General features: G+C 36.7%; 1 protein-coding gene across 12 annotated transcripts; it reads right to left on the reverse strand.

The window, feature by feature from the left end:
• Positions 1-288: 288 nt before the first annotated feature.
• Positions 289-19,035, reverse strand: gata3 (GATA binding protein 3). Of its 12 annotated transcripts, none has more exons than XM_088923633.1 (6): positions 18,875-19,035; positions 12,073-12,444; positions 9,750-10,286; positions 6,991-7,136; positions 4,757-4,882; positions 289-1,427 (listed from the first exon to the last, which is right to left on the reverse strand). In XM_088923633.1, the coding sequence occupies exons 2-6, from the start codon at positions 12,308-12,310 to the stop codon at positions 1,128-1,130; spliced, it is 1,347 nt and encodes a 448-aa protein (XP_088779759.1). In that variant the 5' UTR covers positions 12,311-12,444; positions 18,875-19,035; the 3' UTR covers positions 289-1,127. The 12 variants fall into 12 exon arrangements, with proteins under 12 accessions (XP_088779759.1, XP_088779764.1, XP_088779768.1 ...); XM_088923638.1 differs by having other exon boundaries at positions 9,807-10,286; positions 18,875-19,030; XM_088923642.1 differs by lacking the exon at positions 6,991-7,136 and adding an exon at positions 6,897-6,937 and having other exon boundaries at positions 18,875-19,030.
• Between the last annotated feature and the right edge of the window lie 993 nt (positions 19,036-20,028).

Consider the following 20,028-nt stretch of genomic DNA (forward strand, 5'->3'; position numbering starts at 1 on the left):
CACATTCCTCCCACCAGCCAAACACTTTCTAACTAGTCTTTTAATCACTCCATTTTATATAGAAGTAGCACTTCGTAAAATGAGTTAAAAAAAGCATAAGACATGGTTTTATCACTTCTGCAGGGTTTGGGACTTGAGACCTTGAGTGTCAATATGTATTTCTGTATTTCCTGTACACCCACCAAAGAAGTCTTGTGGTAAAAGGGAAAAACATAAACCACAGTGCCAGTAAAACCATCTATTAAACTTCAAACAAAAATAAAATTCTTTTGAGGAAGTCTAACATCAGGTCAACAGAGTTAAACTAGTTTATTTTAAAAGAAAGAAAAAAATACGAAACAAAAAGCAGTCTTTTTTTACACTAGCAATTATTAAATTTATACAACCATTCAGTCTGCATTACATAAAGAAATAATTCTACATCTTTGTTTCTTTCATATTTTTGGTACTCTGAATTATACATACAAATAACAAATACAGGAACTTGTTCACAATGCATATACTGTAGGCCAGGAAAATGTCTTTCAAAAAATCCTTATTGGCAATATCTGTGTTAACACCGATTGCCTGGAACTGATAGTACTTCCTATTTGGAGGCCCACAGCCTGGATGATTGATCTGTCTACAAGTTTAATGCATCAAACAACTTCCGCCAGTGAATGAGCAGATCTGGCAGTTTTGTCCACTACTTTCATGAAGAGGGGGTGTAGGTAGCCTCCTATCAGTTCTCTCCCATTCTGATGTTTCCTTTTGTTTTCATCTGAAGTCATTTGTACCCTTCTTATAGCTGCCCACAGGCCTTTAAAAAGTCTTCATTAAATGTACTGTATTTCATACAATTTGTACAAATATATTCAAAGTTCATCTCCTTATTTCACAGTACAAGGGGCCCTGTTTAACAGGGTGAGAAGTCTACATAAGGTTAAAAAATGGCTTATACACAAATGGAATCCAGATTCAGTGGTTGAGAATACATAGACACCACAGTGAGCTCCATTAAGAGTGGTATCTGTTTTTGAGGATTGAAAGCTTTCTCAGGGCAGAACTTTTTCAGTCTTTTAGGCTTTCAGTTTCGAGAAATACACTTTACAAAAAGGCTTTCATCTTGTGAGTTTCCTGCAAGCAGTCTAACCCATGGCAGTGACCATACTGGAGGGATGGTGAGGTGCAAATGGCAAACTCGATGAAGGGTGCATTGGCGTTGGAGTTGTCAGCATGTGACCGGAGTGGGTGAAAGGAGGAATGTGACTGATGGAGGACATGTGTCTGGAGAGAGCAGCGGGGCTGAATGAGCTGTTCTTGTCCATGAGACTCTTGGAGAACTCATCCATACTGTCATGCGACTTTTTGCTCTTCTTTGATTTGCTGGACATCTTTCGGTTTCTGGTTTGGATACCTTCCTTCTTCATGGTCAGTGGTCTGTTGATCTACAGAAAGAGACACAGGACATACAGAATGGGTTATTTAAAAAAAACATTCAAGCGGTTCCCCAGTACAGACAATTATGCTACATCTTTCAGAAGGAGGCCTAAATTTCAAAATTTCTGTTATTGGAAAGAAAATAATTTTAGAATTGAGGGCTCTTTGCAGAGCGGAGAAATTGCCTGGGATATGGTTTCAGAAACACTGTTTCAAAATATGATCATTAGAGATTAACAAACCAGACTATAGTTAGTATGTATTCCCTTTTAATACAAACTATTTTATTTTGCCTTCGGAACATTGCAGTTCTAATTTTAACCCCTCTATGAGCCATACAAGTTAAAGAGAGGAAAAAGAAAGCAGTTTTGATCCACTTATGATATTCTTGGAGGAAAATAAAAGCTTAACACTCTTCGCACCTTATTAGAAATAAAAAATCCACATGAGCCATTTTCCAATTTTATACAAGGTAGCAAGGATGTGTAATACTGGTCCATTATGGAATAAAATCTAGCTTATTCAATTGCACAGGAACCACATTCTTTATGTCAGGCCGAATCAATGTTAGGCAGGATTTAGATGCAGGTTTCCTAATATCGGGCCAATTCTTGAAACCCAGCTAACAAAAGGCTCAGCTGCACAGGCAGAGTACAGGATCAGCCATGGATACATGAGCTCTGATCTCAGATCTATAACGCCAGTTTTTTTTTCTGGATATTTATGCCGTATTCGGTGAGTGATCAATTAAGGTTTCTGATTACCAGGCTGATTATCATCAGTCAGTACTATAATGAAACTGATAATAAAAGAGGGTGGATAAAGTTAATAGTGTATGAAAATGACTATACACTATAGATTTTATTAATCTTAAATATGGCATACAATATGGGCGAAAGTTGCCATACACAAGTCAGTGCTGCTCCTCCCTGCCTGAAACATTCCAGCATTACTCTGTCAGACACAATTTAGATGTATTACAAAACATCTAGATACTTTACTGTATTTGCTATCCTCCCTCCTGAAACTTATACAGTAAGAATAGAAGTCTCCAGCTGAAACTATTTCTAAAACAGGGTGAGGTCTGTCCACCAGATTTTGAATATGTCAGATATACCAGATATGTCCCATTTAGCCAAAAGTTGTGACAATCCCCTGAACAAAGTATAGATATTCACACGGCCATCCATCCATCTTGCAACGGCTTTATCCAATACAGTTTTTCACAGCCAAAGAGTATTGACTGAAGTGATTTTGTGATGACCACTCTATCATACATGGACCTTTCTTATTTCTGTATACCTGTTTAAACTTTCTTAATACTGAATGGTATGTAAAACCACTGCAAAACATTCTGGGAAAAATATAGATTGACGTCTGTCATCTTAAGAAGGTATAACATAGGGAAATAGTCTTTACACATACGGTACTTCTCTTTTTCCTGCCTTAACTTCACTTCTATAATTTCCAGTTTTATTGTATACACAAATTAATAATCTGCAAGTACCTTCAAAATACTCTCAGGTATACTGTTTTGTCCACAACTGTCTTATTAAGTGGCATTTTTGGCAGTCAAACCAGACTTTAATTAATTTAATTAACTTTCAATTATATTGATATAAAGCATCTGAAATGTATCTTGACGCTCGCCTCTAATACACAACACATTTTCAAATTTTACCACATTATACAGATTAAAGTTTTAAAATCCCTCTTGATTCTACATCTCTTTAATTATGTAAATTAGTAACATGGAAATATACTTGTCAGAGTGAAACTTTTTTCACAGAATTCCACAGGGCCAATACAATCATAGTACCTCACAGAACATATCCTGTTTTATTCTTTCAAATTATAGAACTGGGTATGGTTGTTTTGTGGGTTGAGATCTTTTTGCAATATTTAGGATATTTGTACATCTTTACACTAAAAAACACTCCCTTTCCACCTAATGTGGTATCTCTTAAGAGTACAATTTATGTCCTAAGGGCTTTGAAACAGAGTCACTTGGAAACTGCCTCCATGTCAATGTCTCTAAGGGTTTCTCTAACTTTCCACCTGAATTTTCTTTTACCTTAAAGTTCATACCATTTTGAAAGGAATCTGAGAACCAGCTGCAACTATCATGTAAATATGGCTAAAGGTTTCTCTTTACTTACGTAGTATGTAGAATTATGCACTTCTATGTACTCAAAAACTTCTTAATTCCACTCCTTGTTTTTATCATCTCTGGTGATATATAGCTGCAGTTGTGTTTTCCTGTAATGTATTAATGTAACTTTTCTCTTCTGTATTTGTAAAATTCCCTCATACGATACATGCAAGATACCATGATGCTTATTATTAAGTCGTGAACACAGGTGTTTGTACACATTTTTCTATTTTACAAAACTGAAATAGACGTTTCATGTACGTAGATTCAACGAGGACTAATATGGAATTGATTTAAAAACTTTAGATTTTAATTTAAATTTAAATCTTCTTGCACCTTTTATAAAACACTGAAGAATTACGAAGTGCCTAAAACCTCTCATTTCGAAATAACACAAACATTAAGAAATACTTAAATAATATTCAATGACACCATGAGTTCCTCCTATAAATCTTTCCGAAATCACCCGAACTAAAAGCAAAATCATTTGAAAGCTTGCGAATTGCGAGACAATCCAAAGCGAATTCTGCTTATACATGGCAATTTCGACAGGAAACACAGATAAAAGATGATTATAGCCCTTCGGGTACAAATACTACCCTTACTTCAACCTTCAACCGTTCCCGATATCATATTAGTACTAACTCAAACACAAAGCTATTATCTCGATTTTAGGTGTCTTTCTTTTGAATGCAAAGCACAGAGTTGTTGTAAGAGACCCCTGTGTCACATAACTGATTTTTGTAACACATCAGCTGAAGAAGATGAGCCCCTGGAGATTTCGCAGGCAGGAATCGAAAATATGATGTGGGAAGCGGTGAAACCACTTATAATCCCCAAATACCACATGGTTATTACTGCTCAAATGTTCTTCTCTTTTTTTACTTTTGATTATATCCTTTTAATAATAGACGGTCTTGAGGAATAAAATAAATGCATACATATGTTCAGCTGTTACTTGGCATCATAAATGTGTTTAACATTTGAACCGGTGTTCCGTATATTTACTAAATCATACGGCTTTCGATTGGTAATTAACTTCAAAGAATGTTTCTTAAGCAAGAGGCACAGTAATCTTTACATGGCAAAACCAAAAATAAAATATACAAACTATCATCCACAAAAGATTAAATAGGTTAGTACATTTCTTATTATTGTAATGTAAAGGCATCTGTATAAGCTTACATTGTGCAACTTGAAATAAAGTCCACAAGCATTACAGACTGGATCTCCGTTCGCATTTCTCCTCCAGAGTGTTGTAGTGGTGGTCTGACAATTTGCACAAGACGTTCCTGCCCGTCTAGCTGCAGACTGGAAAAGAAAGCAAAGGAAGCAATCAAATTAAGATCTTAAATTAAAAATGATAAAAAGACATAAAAAAACAGCTGTGAACGTTCTGTGTTATCAAGAATAAAAACTTGCTAACTAGCTTTGAGAAATCCAAACTCAAAAGCTGTAACGCTGTGATTTGCGTCTAAACATAAAGTCTTAACATAAATATTCATACTTGCAATCTTTAAATGTAAACATTTATATAATACATGAAAGCGGAAGCTTAAAATAAAATCTGTTAAATCTTATTTAATTACGTCGTCAAACAGCTACAGCCAAAAATAAGGAGTGGTGTGTACTTTGTCATTACTGCACTGAAAGGCTTAGGCCGTTCTAACAGTTTACATTTTTTGTTCTTAATGCTCTGCGAAGAACATACTGATTTGTCATCTTCTGTTCTGCTACTGCGGTATTCATAAAGCTTTTCACGTCGTTTATATTGTCTCTTCGTCAAAAGAAGGCAGAAATGCAAGGGCACCAGAGTTCAGGGAAACGTGTATTCGTAATATTGTTTCAACTATTAGAGGGAATATGTATTACACTACTGGAATAAAATGATGGGGGAATGAAAACGAATAAAAATGAAATAAAAAAGGTGAAAAAACGAAATCATTCACACAGAAGTAGCAAAATATTTCAAAGGGGCCAAGCACATATATTTGCGCAGATATCGAGTTATCACTGAAAACAAACAAAAGACAAAGATAAGAAGGGTTGATTGATTTGTTACTTTTTAACACCCTGAAGAGTTACCATATTAAACCTAGCCAACAGTAGCTTACGTTCATTGTAGACTCGCCTTCTGACACTTTTTATAAATATGCTGTAATCTAAGTCGTGGCGCAACTTAATATCTAAAGGATATACAGTACACCTAATTACAGCAAATCAAGAACGTAAAACGCTTATTACACTATGAAGGTATAGCACAGGCTATCGATATCCTGATTTAATTTTTCGTTGTGTTCGATTTTTTTTTTTGGTGATTAATAGTTTAGTTTTGGCAAAACGTGGCGGTAGAAAACGAATAAACGCACACTTTCCAGCTACTATGCCTGTTCTTCTGTTTTTGTCGTATTTTTTTTTTTCGTTTTAGCAACCTGAGTTAATTCCTGTTCTATGAGAACAATCTCAAGTCGCGACTCCTGCGCCCTCATTGGTCCATGCTCTGATTTCTTCTGTAGTCATCTTAATGTTTGGGCTGGGGAAGCGGGGATGTTGTTAAAAAAGACTTATCTCCCCAGCTCAGATATCCGGCAGGTTTTTCCTAGGAAGTCGGGTTTTCACATTAGAGAAAAGGGGAGAGAGGAGATACTAGCTGACAAAATGGAAGCCTTGCAAACATTCCCCTGCCTAGAAAGTTTTTTTCCCCTTTTTTTAACAAGGCTGTGAAAGATGGGAATTCCATTACGGCTCGGTCATTAATTTCTGCATCTAAGAAAAGAGTTTAGTTTGGGAATGACACTATTAAACATAAACTATCACTTTGCATGGGCAAGGCTACATAATTAGTAAATAAAAACGGATTCTCTCCAAAACCGTTGTGTAAACTGTTTTGAATAGGTCTGCATAAAATGAAAATGAATTTTAAAAAGCATGGGTTTTATTTATGTAGGTGATGATGAATATGATCAGTAGGCCATTATTAACATCGCAAACAACTGTTTAATGTTGTAGTTTTTTTTCTTCATCATTTTCATCGAGAAAGTATGTTCATTTATTTCGATTAATAGATCATAATGTGCTGGATATTTCACTTAGTTACCTGCTCACTTTGATTATGCGATATTAGCAGTTAACATTCAACTTAAGTTGCGTTAACGCGTAACTAGTGCATTAAAAATAGCCAGCACATCTAACTGAAATAAAAGGTGACCACTTTCTTAGAATGTTTTTTTATTTTATTGTAAGAGAATGATTATGAAAAATTAAACAATATAAACTTTAAGCATTTAATGGAAAACAAAATCTGCAGATCTGAAAGAAACAAGACCTTTAGTTGGCGTGCCAATTTCCTGCAGTAAATACTTCTCCCTGGGTAGAGAAAGAGAAAGAAACGGTGTTTTATCAATAGTGTCTGAACATACCAGCCGTCTCTTGGGTTTGATGAGGGGTCGATTCTGCCCGTTCATTTTGTGATAGAGTCCGCAGGCGTTACACAAATAGTGACCAGTGCCATCTCGCCTCCAGAGAGGGGTAGAAGTCGCTCCACAGTTTACACACTCTCTACCTTCTGAAATCAAAGACAATATGCACATATATGTATAGATAGCTATTGCGTTTCTCTTGTTAAAGTATTATGGCTTATGACATTTTTCTGTGAAATGCCTATTGCATTGTTCGATAACAATAAAATCATGATTGATAATTATTTAGCCCCAAAGAACAGAATAACCTGCAATCATTATGTTCTAAGCTATTTTACAATACATTTGTTCTTTCAAAGCCTTCATGCTAAAGAGACCTAATCCCCCCTCCCTTCCCCCTGCGACAAATATATATACCTTATTGAGCTCCACATGTGTAAAACAATCGGACAACACTACAAAACATTTAATATCACATTACTGGTCTCCCTTCATAAGCACAGACTGATATAAGCATTTTACACTGTAAAATATTACCTCTTTTCTTTTAGCCTTTTCAGTACATAATAGACTCTGGTATTTAAATGCTCAAAGCCGTTTATTTCTGAAAACAACTTAATATTCTTTCTTTTCCTCCCTCCTTCTCACACCTTCATTCAAGAATAGACATTAAAACGTATCTAAATAATCCTGTCAAAAACAAACCTCATATAAATGATAAATGGAAAAATATTAATTCATAATCTACTCAAAATTACAATTCAATAATCTATGGTGATTTAAATTCATTTACGCAAATCCCACCTACTGATCTCTTTAAAATTGCTTTTAAGATAGCCTACATATAATCTGGTCACACTGATGAACAAATGTCAAGTATCTTTCTAACATGTTAATTAACAGGGATCTTGTTTTGGGTAGGCCTTATAGTTGTGAGCTACTGTATCTAACCACTGAAACTGAAACAAAAGACTCGGGTTGCTTTTCTTGAACTAAAATTATTTGAAAGCATACATGTTCAGAGTATATTACACGTTACCGGTACACGCATCTGCACCTTAACCGCAGACCTAAGAACCGTTTTTAACAAGATATACTGCCTTTGACTTCTGCTGTGTTGGCATGGGAAATATACGCAAAGAAATCAGAGGAACACAGGGAAATATGTCCTTCGTGGGGTTTTTTTAAGAAATACAATACCATACATTCCTTTATAATGAAGTGTTTAAAAAATACTACAGGTTTAGTGTTGCGCAAATCGTGTTCCGTGCTCAGGATTACAAACCACACCGTCCACCTAGGCTTCTTTTTTAGGCTATTTTTACACAGCCCAACAAGAAAGAACTACTTAAAAAATCAGGTGCGACATTTTAGCTACTCCTTGTAGATCACATCAAATTTAATTTAGTCTAATGTAGGTTGCAAATGGTAATGACGGAAGAATGTGTTTCCGTGCCTATAATGCCATCCTTTCGGATTTCTATTGGCAAAAATAAATCATAAATGCAGGCTTGCAAAGTCCATTGTCTTTTCAATTTAAGTGCTCTCAGGGGAATAATACCAATCGGCCTATTCTGACAAGTTGTCAAAAGGTAATGTTGTATTAGTGCAGTAAATGAGGCCAGCTTTGACATGAATATTTGGTTTATTTCAATAATATCTTTTAAATGATTGTGGATATTGTTTATATAAAATTTAGCTCCAAGGGTACTGCCCTATCATGGCTAGGGTTATTTCGTTATTCCTTTCAATACAACCGCATCCGGACTCTATCAAAGTTTCTGGCGCTACATAAACAATGCAACTGTCGCGTGCAGCAGTCTGAAAATAATTGGATTAGCTAAAACATATAAACTAAAGAGACACGGCTATGCACAGGCAGTCACAGAAAATGTCATTCTGAAAAGACGAAAACTGATCTCATCTGCCGAACACTTAGTCTTAGAGCGATCAGGATTTTTTTAAGCTTGCTGCTTCGTAATTAAGTTCATTGAACTCCAAGCAGCTTTAAGATAAATTGCGTCGAAAAACTATCAGTTGGAAGTTAAGTTTCCAAATCTTTGTTTGTGTGTTTTAACAGGGTTCAGATATACGCTGACATTCTAATGTTAAGGCATACAGGCCTTTTTAGAAGTACGATATCATAAAATGGATTCTACAGGATAAGTAGGATTCTATACTCCGGCCTTGATTATTCCACAATGAGCCGAAATGGACAATCCTGTAACTCATTTACTGTCAGAAGTTTAAAATATTTTAGAACCGTTCTTAACACTTATCTTAAACTGTGTGTGCTGAACCACAGTTATTCACTTAGAATGAAATATCTGAAATCTAAGCTTTCTGTGGATTTTATTTTTTTGTTTTACTCTGCCACATTAGGCAACAATTAATGCCGTTGCTTATCAAAGACGCGTCAGTGTACTTCTTCTATAGCTGTTTCAGATGTACCGTGTTTAACCTGAATTTTCTCAGAAACACTGTTGTGACCATAACACTTCATTAAAGAGCAGCCAGTCTGGAGTGTTATGATGTGTATTTTACCCTTTACAAACTTAGGCCTGGCCTATTCTTAAGCACAAATGATGCGTGTAAAAGTGTCTAACAAACCTGCCTTCAAAAGGGAATATCTCAACAATTACGAACTGTGTTCTCACATATTACATAGACTTAGTAAAAAAAAAACAGTTAGGCACAGGGTACGTTTTTTTTTAAAGGACTAGTATATAAATTTAAGGGAAAAAAAAACGCACGCCTACCTGAACAAGACCTTGTTTTTGGTCGTGTTTTGGAACCATAACTAGAAGATGACCCACCTATCAGGCTACTTGGTGGGAAGAGGCCAGGGCCGTACTCAGGGACATAAGAAGGGTAAGTTGCGATGGGGTGATGAGCAGATGATGCCCCGGCTCCTAGTGAGGCCATGCTGCTTCTGCTGTGAGCCGACTCCAACTTCATGGTGTCCGACAGGGCTACTTGGTATTTAATGCACTCTTTTTCCTCCTGACGGCTGGAGCTGCTTGAGCCCGGAGTGGAAATGGCCGGGTCTGGCGAGACATCTTTAGGAGGGGTCGGGGGAAAGGTGAAAAGGTGGGGACTGGAGTGGCCTGCTGACAGGGAAGAGGACGATGCCGGTGGGTAAACTGAGAGGGCTCCGGGGGAGCTGTGGTGGAGCGAAGTCTTGGGGAAGGGACTCAAGTTCCAGGGCGAAGTACTGTGGTGAGAGCCCAGAGCTTTGCTTCCATCCAGCCAGGACAGAGAGCCATGAAGAAGGGGTGGACGACAAACCTGACTACCTGAAAGTAAAACGAAGCAATGGTGTTAAAACACGTCTTTTTTTTTTTCAGGTGAAAACTGTTAGAGGTTCCCAAAGCGTTTCTGTACTGTGAATTCTGTAGATACCTCATAGAAATACATCGAAGCGTGTAATCCATCAGGAAATCATCAAAGGAGCTTACTACTAGCTAATAAAGCGAAAATTATAGGAAAAGAGGTGTTTAGAATATTCTATATTCAGTAAACGATATGAATTACAAAGAAATGAAAGCGTATGTCTAGGCAATGTAAAAATGCGCTCAGTCCTAATATAATTTGTGCTTCTTACATTATGAACTATTAATAGTGGTATTACACTCTGTCATGGCCATCAATTTATTCCAAGATTAATGTTTTCGCGAAAATGAAACATATTCGCAAGGTGTTTTGCCTACGTGCTCGAGCACTGTCAAACAGTAAGCAGACGTGGGTGAAAAAAAAAACGGTTTAAACTAAGCGGAAATAATAAAAAAGTGATGAGCATTCTGTTTTCTTTTTTCCTAAATACAATAACCCATTCCACAGATCCAAATGAGCATGATGTTTCTTAATAAACATATTTATTATTATATCAGTGTATGTGCATTTATTGGGGTTAGTAGGTGTTAGTATGAATGTATTGAAACGTTTATGTTAAATAATCATCTTTTCGTCAGAAAAATACTACGCCATTTTACTTACAGGTAAAAGCTTACGTCTAGAAACAAATTTTTAAATCCTAGGCTAGTCAACCAGGAAAATTACATTTTTAACGTGGACATATACATTGCGTTTTACCACCGATCAAGAGGTCTTGTTTTTGTTTTTCAAGGAAACCAACGTAAAAAATACATTTGCATCTATCCAAGTCGCCTGATACTGAAACTAACGTTTTCACAGGACCGACATGAGAAAGGGGGTCATGAATCACAATTCCGTTCAGGAAGTAATGTAAATAAATTTAAGCAATAGCTCTTCCGCAGTTATTTTCTTTCCAAGAACTAGTTTTATTTATTGTTGACCCTTCAGCATACATTTAACAGTCTACCAACAATTAATAGTAAACGATTAATTACACACTTCCCAAAATTGTCAAGTAAAAAGCTACATGGCCCTTTCAACGGCATCTGCGGTTCCCCGAGCTCTTCGTACTCTTTACAAAAGCTTTGACAATGGATTTTTAGTTTTAAATCAAGCAAAAATGAAACTAAGGTGTATACAGCAAAATACCAAAACAACAATGTGCTTTTTCATTTTTGCGGAAACTTAGTTGTTTCAATGAAATTAGCACTTGTCATTGTCACTTAACCCTAAGAAGGCATTTAAAAAGTTCACTCAGCTGTTCCGAGTATCGAACCTTTTTTTTATTTTTTGGCTCGGTCCTCTTTTTTTTCCCTGACTATATCCACTTCAAGACAAAATGCATTCTTGTGAGAATTTGTCTAAATTTCAGAGTGAATCGTTAAAAAGTTGGACTTTATGCCATAAACACAAAAATGCAGCGCAGTGATGCAATACAAAACCGTCACAGATAACCCACATTAAAACACCGTGGTAAGCTTTCAAAACTCTGTGGTAGGCAACTTGCAATTTTTACATGACCTGAATTTTTTAATAAAGCGTTGGATAACACAATTTTTCTATTAGTTTTCGGCAGGAATACACTAAAGAAAAAATAGTAGAGGGGGATATGAAACTGAAAACAGACAGTAGCAGTAACTATGGTTTCATAAGACAGCGAAAGTTAGTAACTTAATTTTAAGTATAATTTAATAATCCATTGCTTACCGTGTGGGGGAGGTGGGTACCTCTGAACAGCTCTGACTGAGTTTCCGTAATATGGAGAGACATGGTTGCCTTGTCCGTCTATATTAAAAAGTACATCCACATCATCAGCGAGAGGGTACTGAGAGGGGTCCATGTAAGAGTGACTGAGGCCCGGGTGGTGTGAGTCTGGATGCTGTCCGTTCAGTACAGCTGGATGGTGATGGCTCATCCACCGGGGTTGATCCGCTGTAACTTCCATTGCTAATACCAAACTTTCATACACAAGGAAATTTAATAGTAATAGCACAGTAAAAAAAAAACTGCAAATCAGTCCAATCTCATGCAGTGTTAAATCCACAGGTTTCTTCTTTTACATCAAGGGTCTTTGGTCACCTGTAGACAAAAAAAAGAAAAAAAAACATTTAGAAAGGTCATGCTAAATTGTAATTGCACGAGTTTTTGTAATTCCTAATTTATAACCGTCCGCAAAACAGATACAACTAATGTTTACAACACGAAATAGCACCCATTTAATGTACGCCGTTGTATAAAGTAACTTACGAGACTAGACAAGGGAAAAAAACGAAACAAAACTTTGTAACAATCCCACAGTCTCCAATTCACTTTTAAGTTTTCAACTTTTCTCACAACATGCAATATTCTACACGCTCAACAAGTTGTTTCAGTAGGACCGACCTTGCCCGAAAGAGATGGGTCACTGCTAACTGACTCGAGTGAAGCTGAAACTGAACAAATCTGCGTGTTTATGCGTCGCAGCAACTCTCTCTCTCTCTGTCGCTCGCTCTCGCTCACTCTCCGTGTTTTTTTACAGTGAAGGCATTCTTTCAGGATGGCGCCAGGCGGCTCAATGCATGCAGACAGCTGTGGCGCGACGCAACTTAAGGAGGGTCTACAGTGTCATCAAATGGGAGGGGCTAGCTCCGCACGGCCTAATTGAATAAAGGAGACCAGAAGAGGATGACCAAGGACGGGCACAAGTCTTTGCAAAAACTAATTCTTTTCAAATGCACCCTCTGTGTGTATATTTCCTAGACAGCTCTTCTGCCAACTTTATATAGTTCGTTGAATAATTCTAACTTGATTTTTTACCATTTTCCCAAAGACCTGTTTTGTTCCAATCTGCTTACAGTAATGGCGTTGATAATATGTAATACCACATGCATATACAATTATTCCCCGTGTCTAAGTAAATTAACTACATATAGAATAGTATCATATTTAATGTAATAGTCCATTACATACACGGCAGTCTAGAAATGCGCATTTGTAAGTATCAACATTTCAGTAACTAACTATGAAATAATTATGCATTCCTAATTTTAAAAAATCAGAGTAGGAAGTATTAAAATAATCGTATTAAACGGAAAGTGATAATAGCAATATATAGGACTTTTTACACTGTGGTTGGACGCATTAATGAGCATTAAAATAGCATTTCACTACATGCGTTTACTTCTGTGTTCTTTACAGCTTGTTTAATTAATACAATACATGACTGGGCTATTGATTGAGAAACATTTTGTTTCTGAGCAATACGGCAGGGATAAAGTTTAGAGGAGATTCTTTGAACTCGTAGAGCCTGTTGCTTAATTGTCAGGCTAAAGCAGGTTATAACACGACTTTTTTTTCTTATGAAAATTGTGACAGTGCGTCCTCTCGCGGTGACACACACGTTACACTCTGATGCTGGACTGTCATCTAGCAAGTTTGACTACAGTGTCATTTTGTGTGGGTGTGGATGTGCTTGTGGGACGTTTCGCAGTCTTTACATCAAAATGGGAACGAATGTGTTGCCCACTTCAGTTTGAAAATGTTAAAACTTTTTTCGATCTAGATTTCTTTAAATGTTATTTCACTAGGGCGCGGAGAGATGAGACTATCATTTCGTTATGACTTTTGACAGCCATATGTAGTCACGTACGTAACCATTTACTGGGCGAAACTAGACTATATCATTAATCAGAAATAACTTAAATAGCTGAATAAAACGTGTTTATCCCGACACTGGGACGGTACATTACTTCATATGCCAGTGTCAGGTAGACACATTGCCTTGTACTTTGGTATTATTCCACTTGATTGCGCTGTAATAGGGGGCCTGCCCTGTGGGGTAGTATTTAGTGTCTAATTCCCAGTTTGGCTGCCCCATGCTCCCAGATTGACAGTATGTAATTGGGGAATAGGGGGCTGCTCTTTTGATGCTATGCAATGCACTGAGATGGCCAGCCTCGCCGACGCCACTGGACGTGACGTCATCACAAGGGTAAACAGCCAGGAAATGAAATTTGGTAGCGCACGATTGGGGGAGGGGAGTGCTAGACAAATTTCACAGATAGCATGATGCCTTCGAATGCATTCGCTGTTATTACGCAATGTAGTTCCCATCACAGCTGCGAATCTAACAGCACATATGTCGGCACCAAAAAAGAATAAAACGAGAGCATACAAGTGACTCGGACAATATCCTAAATAAGATCTCGCGTTTCTGTAATCGATGCCGAACGCTTGTCCACAGGTAACTGTATTGGTATATATTTATTATACACGCATACCTGCATAGACTGGACTGGAAAAGAACATGAGACTCTTCTGCACATAATGTTTGTTTTAGACCTTAGTGATGTCCAGTTTAGCTTTCACTTGTTTGGTATGTATTAATTAGCCTTCTTTCGCAATTATATTCACGTGAGTTTTTAATTCGCCGGACATGATATGATTTTCAGCAGATAATACACACTATAATGTATTATATAAATATATATTTTATTTGGGCTTTTGTTATACCAGCTGTAATTAAATACATAAAGCGTCAGGAATGGCTCAATAAAGTGTAATGCTACATACTATACGGATGTTGAAAACACCCTGGTGTAGCGCTAAATTATATTTTCAATAAGACTTACAAACCATTTCTTACTCAAGCGAACCTGAGACTGAACTTGGATGGAAACAGTTGTACTGGCTGCATAAAGCAACAACTGAACAATCTGAACAATCCAGCTGTCATTGTCAAGCTGTCAGCGGAGTCATGTAATTATCCCTTGAAAAGTATTGTGTGCTATTATCCAGCAAGTATGCATTATAGGTGCTTCGAGGCAACATATGATGGTAAATGTAAAATCCTGATTATGTTTTTTTTTTGTTGTTTCTTGACTGGTGTCTCGCAGCTTAAAAAGCGTATGGAACATGTCCCAAGTACTGATTTCCAAGCGCCATGTCAGTACAGTTGGAGAAACTTGTGCTTGGTTTATTCCACACTGTCAAAAGGCTCCCCTGTACAAGTAGCCGTTTTTTAATCCCTCCCACTGTCTCAACAAAAAGGATGTTTTGAGGGATAGTCTTGAGGAAATAGGCACTATTGTATGGTGCGCACAGCTTACAAGGAGAGCAAATACATGTTTTTGATTTTTAAGAGACGCGCCATTGACCTCAAAGTGAATACCCCTTTGCAAGCGTAGTAAAATTAAAGGCCACAAATTCTTGTTTGACAATTTACATCCGCCTTGTCTAAAAGTCGGGCATTCCACCGCAAGCAATTAATTTACCTGATTCATAAATGTAGGTAGAACAGAATGATGAAAGATGAACGAAGATCGACGAGATAATTTTTGAGCGAGCTTGTCATGCACAGCTGATTAAAATCAGGAACAGAGACTGTAGGTGCAAACCGTATGCACTTATGGTTTGTGTAGTATCAGTCTTTTGCTACATCTTGATTGCAAGTTTTATTCCCTGTTGTTTTATTTTTAACAATGGTTGTCGGGCGTAATGTGGTCAGGTTTCTACGTCAACGAATTAAACACTGTGACCATTATATAATGCTTACGAGTATAAATGACATTGTCTTAAAATATAATCTGAACTGAATTTAATATGACGCCACCGACCTTTACAGTGTTTCCTACCAACAAATCAAATGATAAAGCACACGTAAAACATTTGTGGACTTTAGTTTATGACGTTTCCCCGATTAATAACTGTTATGTTTAAGAGAGAAAAAATGTCTTAACAAGCTGCTGTGAACCTCCTCAGTTTTTTGGACAGATGAATCTGACTAGTCCTAAATACCATTTAATTAAAGTGACTGTGGATGGATTAGGTTACTTTTGATGGGTTTTGATTTTACAGTTTTATTCTAATGGTATATAGGTAAAGCTGTATAAACACCCTCAGGCACATATCTCAGGGTTATTCAAAGGACACGGCCCAGGGCAGATCTCTGCATTCTTCACTTCGATACAACTTCATTCAGTTGGAATTACTATCTTTCCAGAGACAGAGGAAAAACAAACTTATCATATGCCAGCCACAAAACATATTGAATTCACTTTTCATAGTGAAGGAAATATACTTATTGAGCAGAGCAGAATGAGTCCAGTTGGTTAAAACAGCGTTCGAGCTTCGTAATGATATTTAAAAAAAACTGCGCATAGGCATCAAAACATGTTTTAAACGTGGCAAACCGTGATCTTGGTTAAACATGCAAATCAAATAGTTTGGTTTAATCGTGCGTGATTTTGCTAATGGTGACTCAATCTATGGCATTTTCGTGTTCCCGTGTTTGTGTGACGGCGGGGTATTTTAATTTAAAAAAAAATGTTTAATGGAATACGAATGGCACAACTCTCGAAAGCGAAATTTGCTTAATAAAAGCCCAAATTAATGTTCAATTACTGAAAGTTTTCTATTTCAGATAAGAGATATGGTATACTGAAGCTCCGCAATGAATGGTCAGCGACAGCCTGGTACCTGTAGTTTAATGTTATTTCCCTGGTCTAGTTCGAAATGTTGACAGGGGTTTTTCATTTGCCATTATAACCTGGTGGTTTCCTTTGATGTAACGTTTTGTGGATTCTCCCATTGGGCTACCCTGTCTTTTATAAATGCGAGGAAAAGGCTAATTAATTTATCAAACTGAAAAAAGATTGATGGTTTATTATAACTGACATTAATTCTAAGATTTGAAACAAGAGGTATAATGTATCCTTAATGTCCATTCATTTTGTTATGTATATTTTTTGAAAATGCATGTAGCCCTATTCTTAATCAAATACATGTTTAAGTACGCTCTGACAGATCGGTTAACGTAAAGTTGCTATTTTATAGTGAAACCAGTTAATGTTGAAACCGTTAAAGTTCCTAAATTCTTAGAACCTTAACGGAGGCGTAAAATTGTGTTGGGTTGGCTCACAAAATGATGTGTAATTCTCAGAATCAACAAGACAAATGCAGTTCTTCAAAGCTGTAAAGGATTGCTGTATGTGCATTGTAAAAAACATTTCGTACATCCGACATAAACGTATGAAACAATTCAAATTGACTTAATAAATTTCTTCTGTTGCTGTCTTAGAGAGAAAGTGATGGTTATCTGAAAGGGACCGTTTTTCCACTTCTCAATCGACATTCATCTTCAAGTACGTCTTTATTTAGGTAGTTTTCGCTGCCTGACTGCCTTGAATGCAAGGAAATATCAAGATGGCAATTACAGAAACACGATTATAGTTGTCAATTCAAAACATTAAATAGTAAATTTATCTTGTTGCTCTTACAAATATAGCACCGAACTGTCACTTAAAACTGACCTATCTACATTTATTTCCGCTTATACAAAAAATAAACTTGGTGAAGCCACTCTTCTACGAAGCGCAAACACAACGAGCGGAAAAATAAAGGAAAACAGTTACATATAGCCACTTACAAATCTAAAGATTTTCCCTAAATCTGCTGTGACTATTTGAAGATGGAAATTTTGCTTTAACATTTAAATTGCTTTTCCTGGGTGTTTTTTCTGTTTTAATTTCTAGATCTTAGTACGTTTCTGCCTGTCTCCCTAGATAAAAGCTCCATAAATATACATTCGGCTCAACAACTAATATTGACTAAAAACGGCACGCGATTTGAGCTGATCTGTAACTTATTCTTTACTCGTTGCTTAACCTTCTTCTTTCCGAAAAGCTTTCATCTGTCCTTAATTTTGTATCTTTGTCCATTCTTAATATTGTGCAGATTCTCATAGAAAAAGATCTGTCACAAACGTATTTAAACTAGAAATACAGTTTCAACATCCTGAAGTCCTTTTATGACCCACTGCAGTTTAATCTGATCAATTTCACGGGTTATAGGACTCAGCCTACCAGAGACTCGGGTGTTAATGGATCATTAAAACCTCGATCTAAGGAATTTCAAGGGGAGCGATGTATAGGGAAATCACTCTTAAAAATAGTGCTGTAGGTACTCGGTACAATAAAATCAATGTCGCTTTTGAATAGATATATAAAGAACGCGATGATATTTTCGATATCAAAATACAAAAGAAAAGCAACAATATAACATTTAAGACCTTGTCCTTTGAAAACTGATGAAAGTGTAACACGTTTTTAAACGTAACATTTTAGTGAAGCATTTAACGTGAAAAACGCATCGATGTTGCGCTTGTTAGAGAAGTGTTTAAACCCTCCGTGTGTGTAATGAAATACACGCACGTTATAATGATTATTCATCTCGATTGTTTGAGCGTCTAAAGAAAAGCGAGGACAAGCTAACTGGAGCAAAATCCAACGGATTAGACTGATGGAGTCCTGCTACACGCGTCGAAAAGTCTGGTTAGCTTTTTTTTACAAAATATCGTGAACTGACATTTCTGTTATTTTAAAAACCGTCGCACGCAGCGCCAACAGAGCCTCCTGTTCGTTACAAATCTGTAAAGAGGCTTTCAAAACGTATTTCTGTGCCTTTAAGCACTGTACTTCGTAGTATTTGCAAGGGATAAAAAGGGTTGAGAAAAATCTAAATATTTACTGACCTGTGGAGTTGAGGTTGGCAGTGGGTTTTGGGTTTTTTTTTCTGATCTGCTGAGGATCGAAAGCTGAAGTGACAGGCAGATTGAAATGATGATGGCATTTAGCGAGCACGCAGAAGGGGGAAAAACCTGGGCGAGCTGCCTCGTCTCCAGCCCACAGACACAACCAACCAACATACTTACTGTATATTAGATCAGAGCTCTTCCGGGTTGTGCAGGAACCTAATCTATAAAGCAGACTTTACCTAATCTATATCTAACCAGATTTATCCTTATGTGTCATTTTAAAAATAACGAGGTCAAAGACGAGGTGCACCGTTTATGGTACAGGTACAGTCGATAGTGTGCTCGGTCGTGTAGACGTAGAGTTAGAAAATAAAATAAAAAAATAGAAAAAAATAGATGAAAAGCATACTTTCAATTGAGAGGCGTGTGTCCTAAGCACGTTCGGCCTTAGTATTATATATGTATATTCTGCCTGTATATAGGCTATTTTGTGTACAACTGCAGGTTCTAAGCTCAATACCCATTTACTATGTTTCTTTAAGAGTTTTTAAATGATTTTAGTTGTTTATGTCTTACAGATTTATTGAAACGTTATATTGATCTTGGGGTCATAATAATATATTATAATAATATGATTAGTATTTATTTTACAATGACAAGAGACTTCAGCGTTCCTGAGTCTCCTCGTAAGGCGTTCTTATCAGATCTACCTTTTCCGACCGATGACCCCAAAACTGAATGCCAATTTTAAAAGGCATGCTTTTTAAAGAAAAAAGGTTCTAGTACTGCGCATATCTCAACATTGATATTTAAGGGAGAAATTCTTAGATATTGAACCCACATATTTTAATCAAACAAGAATGCTTCCTTCTAGAATTTATTGCACGTCCTTGAAGCCATCTTTACGAAATTTGAGCTGTGTAGATATTTTCTATATCTTTGTTTTCACCCGTCACTTTTGGGTGTATTTTCGTTTTAATTTTGTATTATGTTGTCTTATTTTGGCCCAGATAGTAGTACGTTCTTTTGTCTTTTAAAATGTTTAGAATTAAAAGAATAACTACCTTATTGCCTTTGGTACTGGGTATGTCATTTTTTAAGAGGTTTATTAAAACATTGAGAGGCTTCGTTTTTTTACTTTAACGAAATAA

This window comes from Atractosteus spatula, chromosome 8 (genome assembly GCF_055471065.1).
Source record: "Atractosteus spatula isolate fAtrSpa1 chromosome 8, fAtrSpa1.hap1, whole genome shotgun sequence".
Taxonomy (NCBI): Eukaryota; Metazoa; Chordata; class Actinopteri; order Semionotiformes; family Lepisosteidae; genus Atractosteus; species Atractosteus spatula.

Bases quoted from the DNA above. Each gene is read 5' to 3' on its own strand.
- gata3 (XM_088923633.1), bottom strand. From the start codon at position 12,310: ATGGAAGTTACAGCGGATCAACCCCGGTGGATGAGCCATCACCATCCA. The intron at 10,287-12,072 runs GTAAGCAATGGA...TTTTACTTTCAG, and splicing joins GTACCCACCTCCCCCACACG to GTAGTCAGGTTTGTCGTCCA. The intron at 7,137-9,749 runs GTAGGCGTGCGT...CTTTGATTTCAG, and splicing joins AAAAACAAGGTCTTGTTCAG to AAGGTAGAGAGTGTGTAAAC.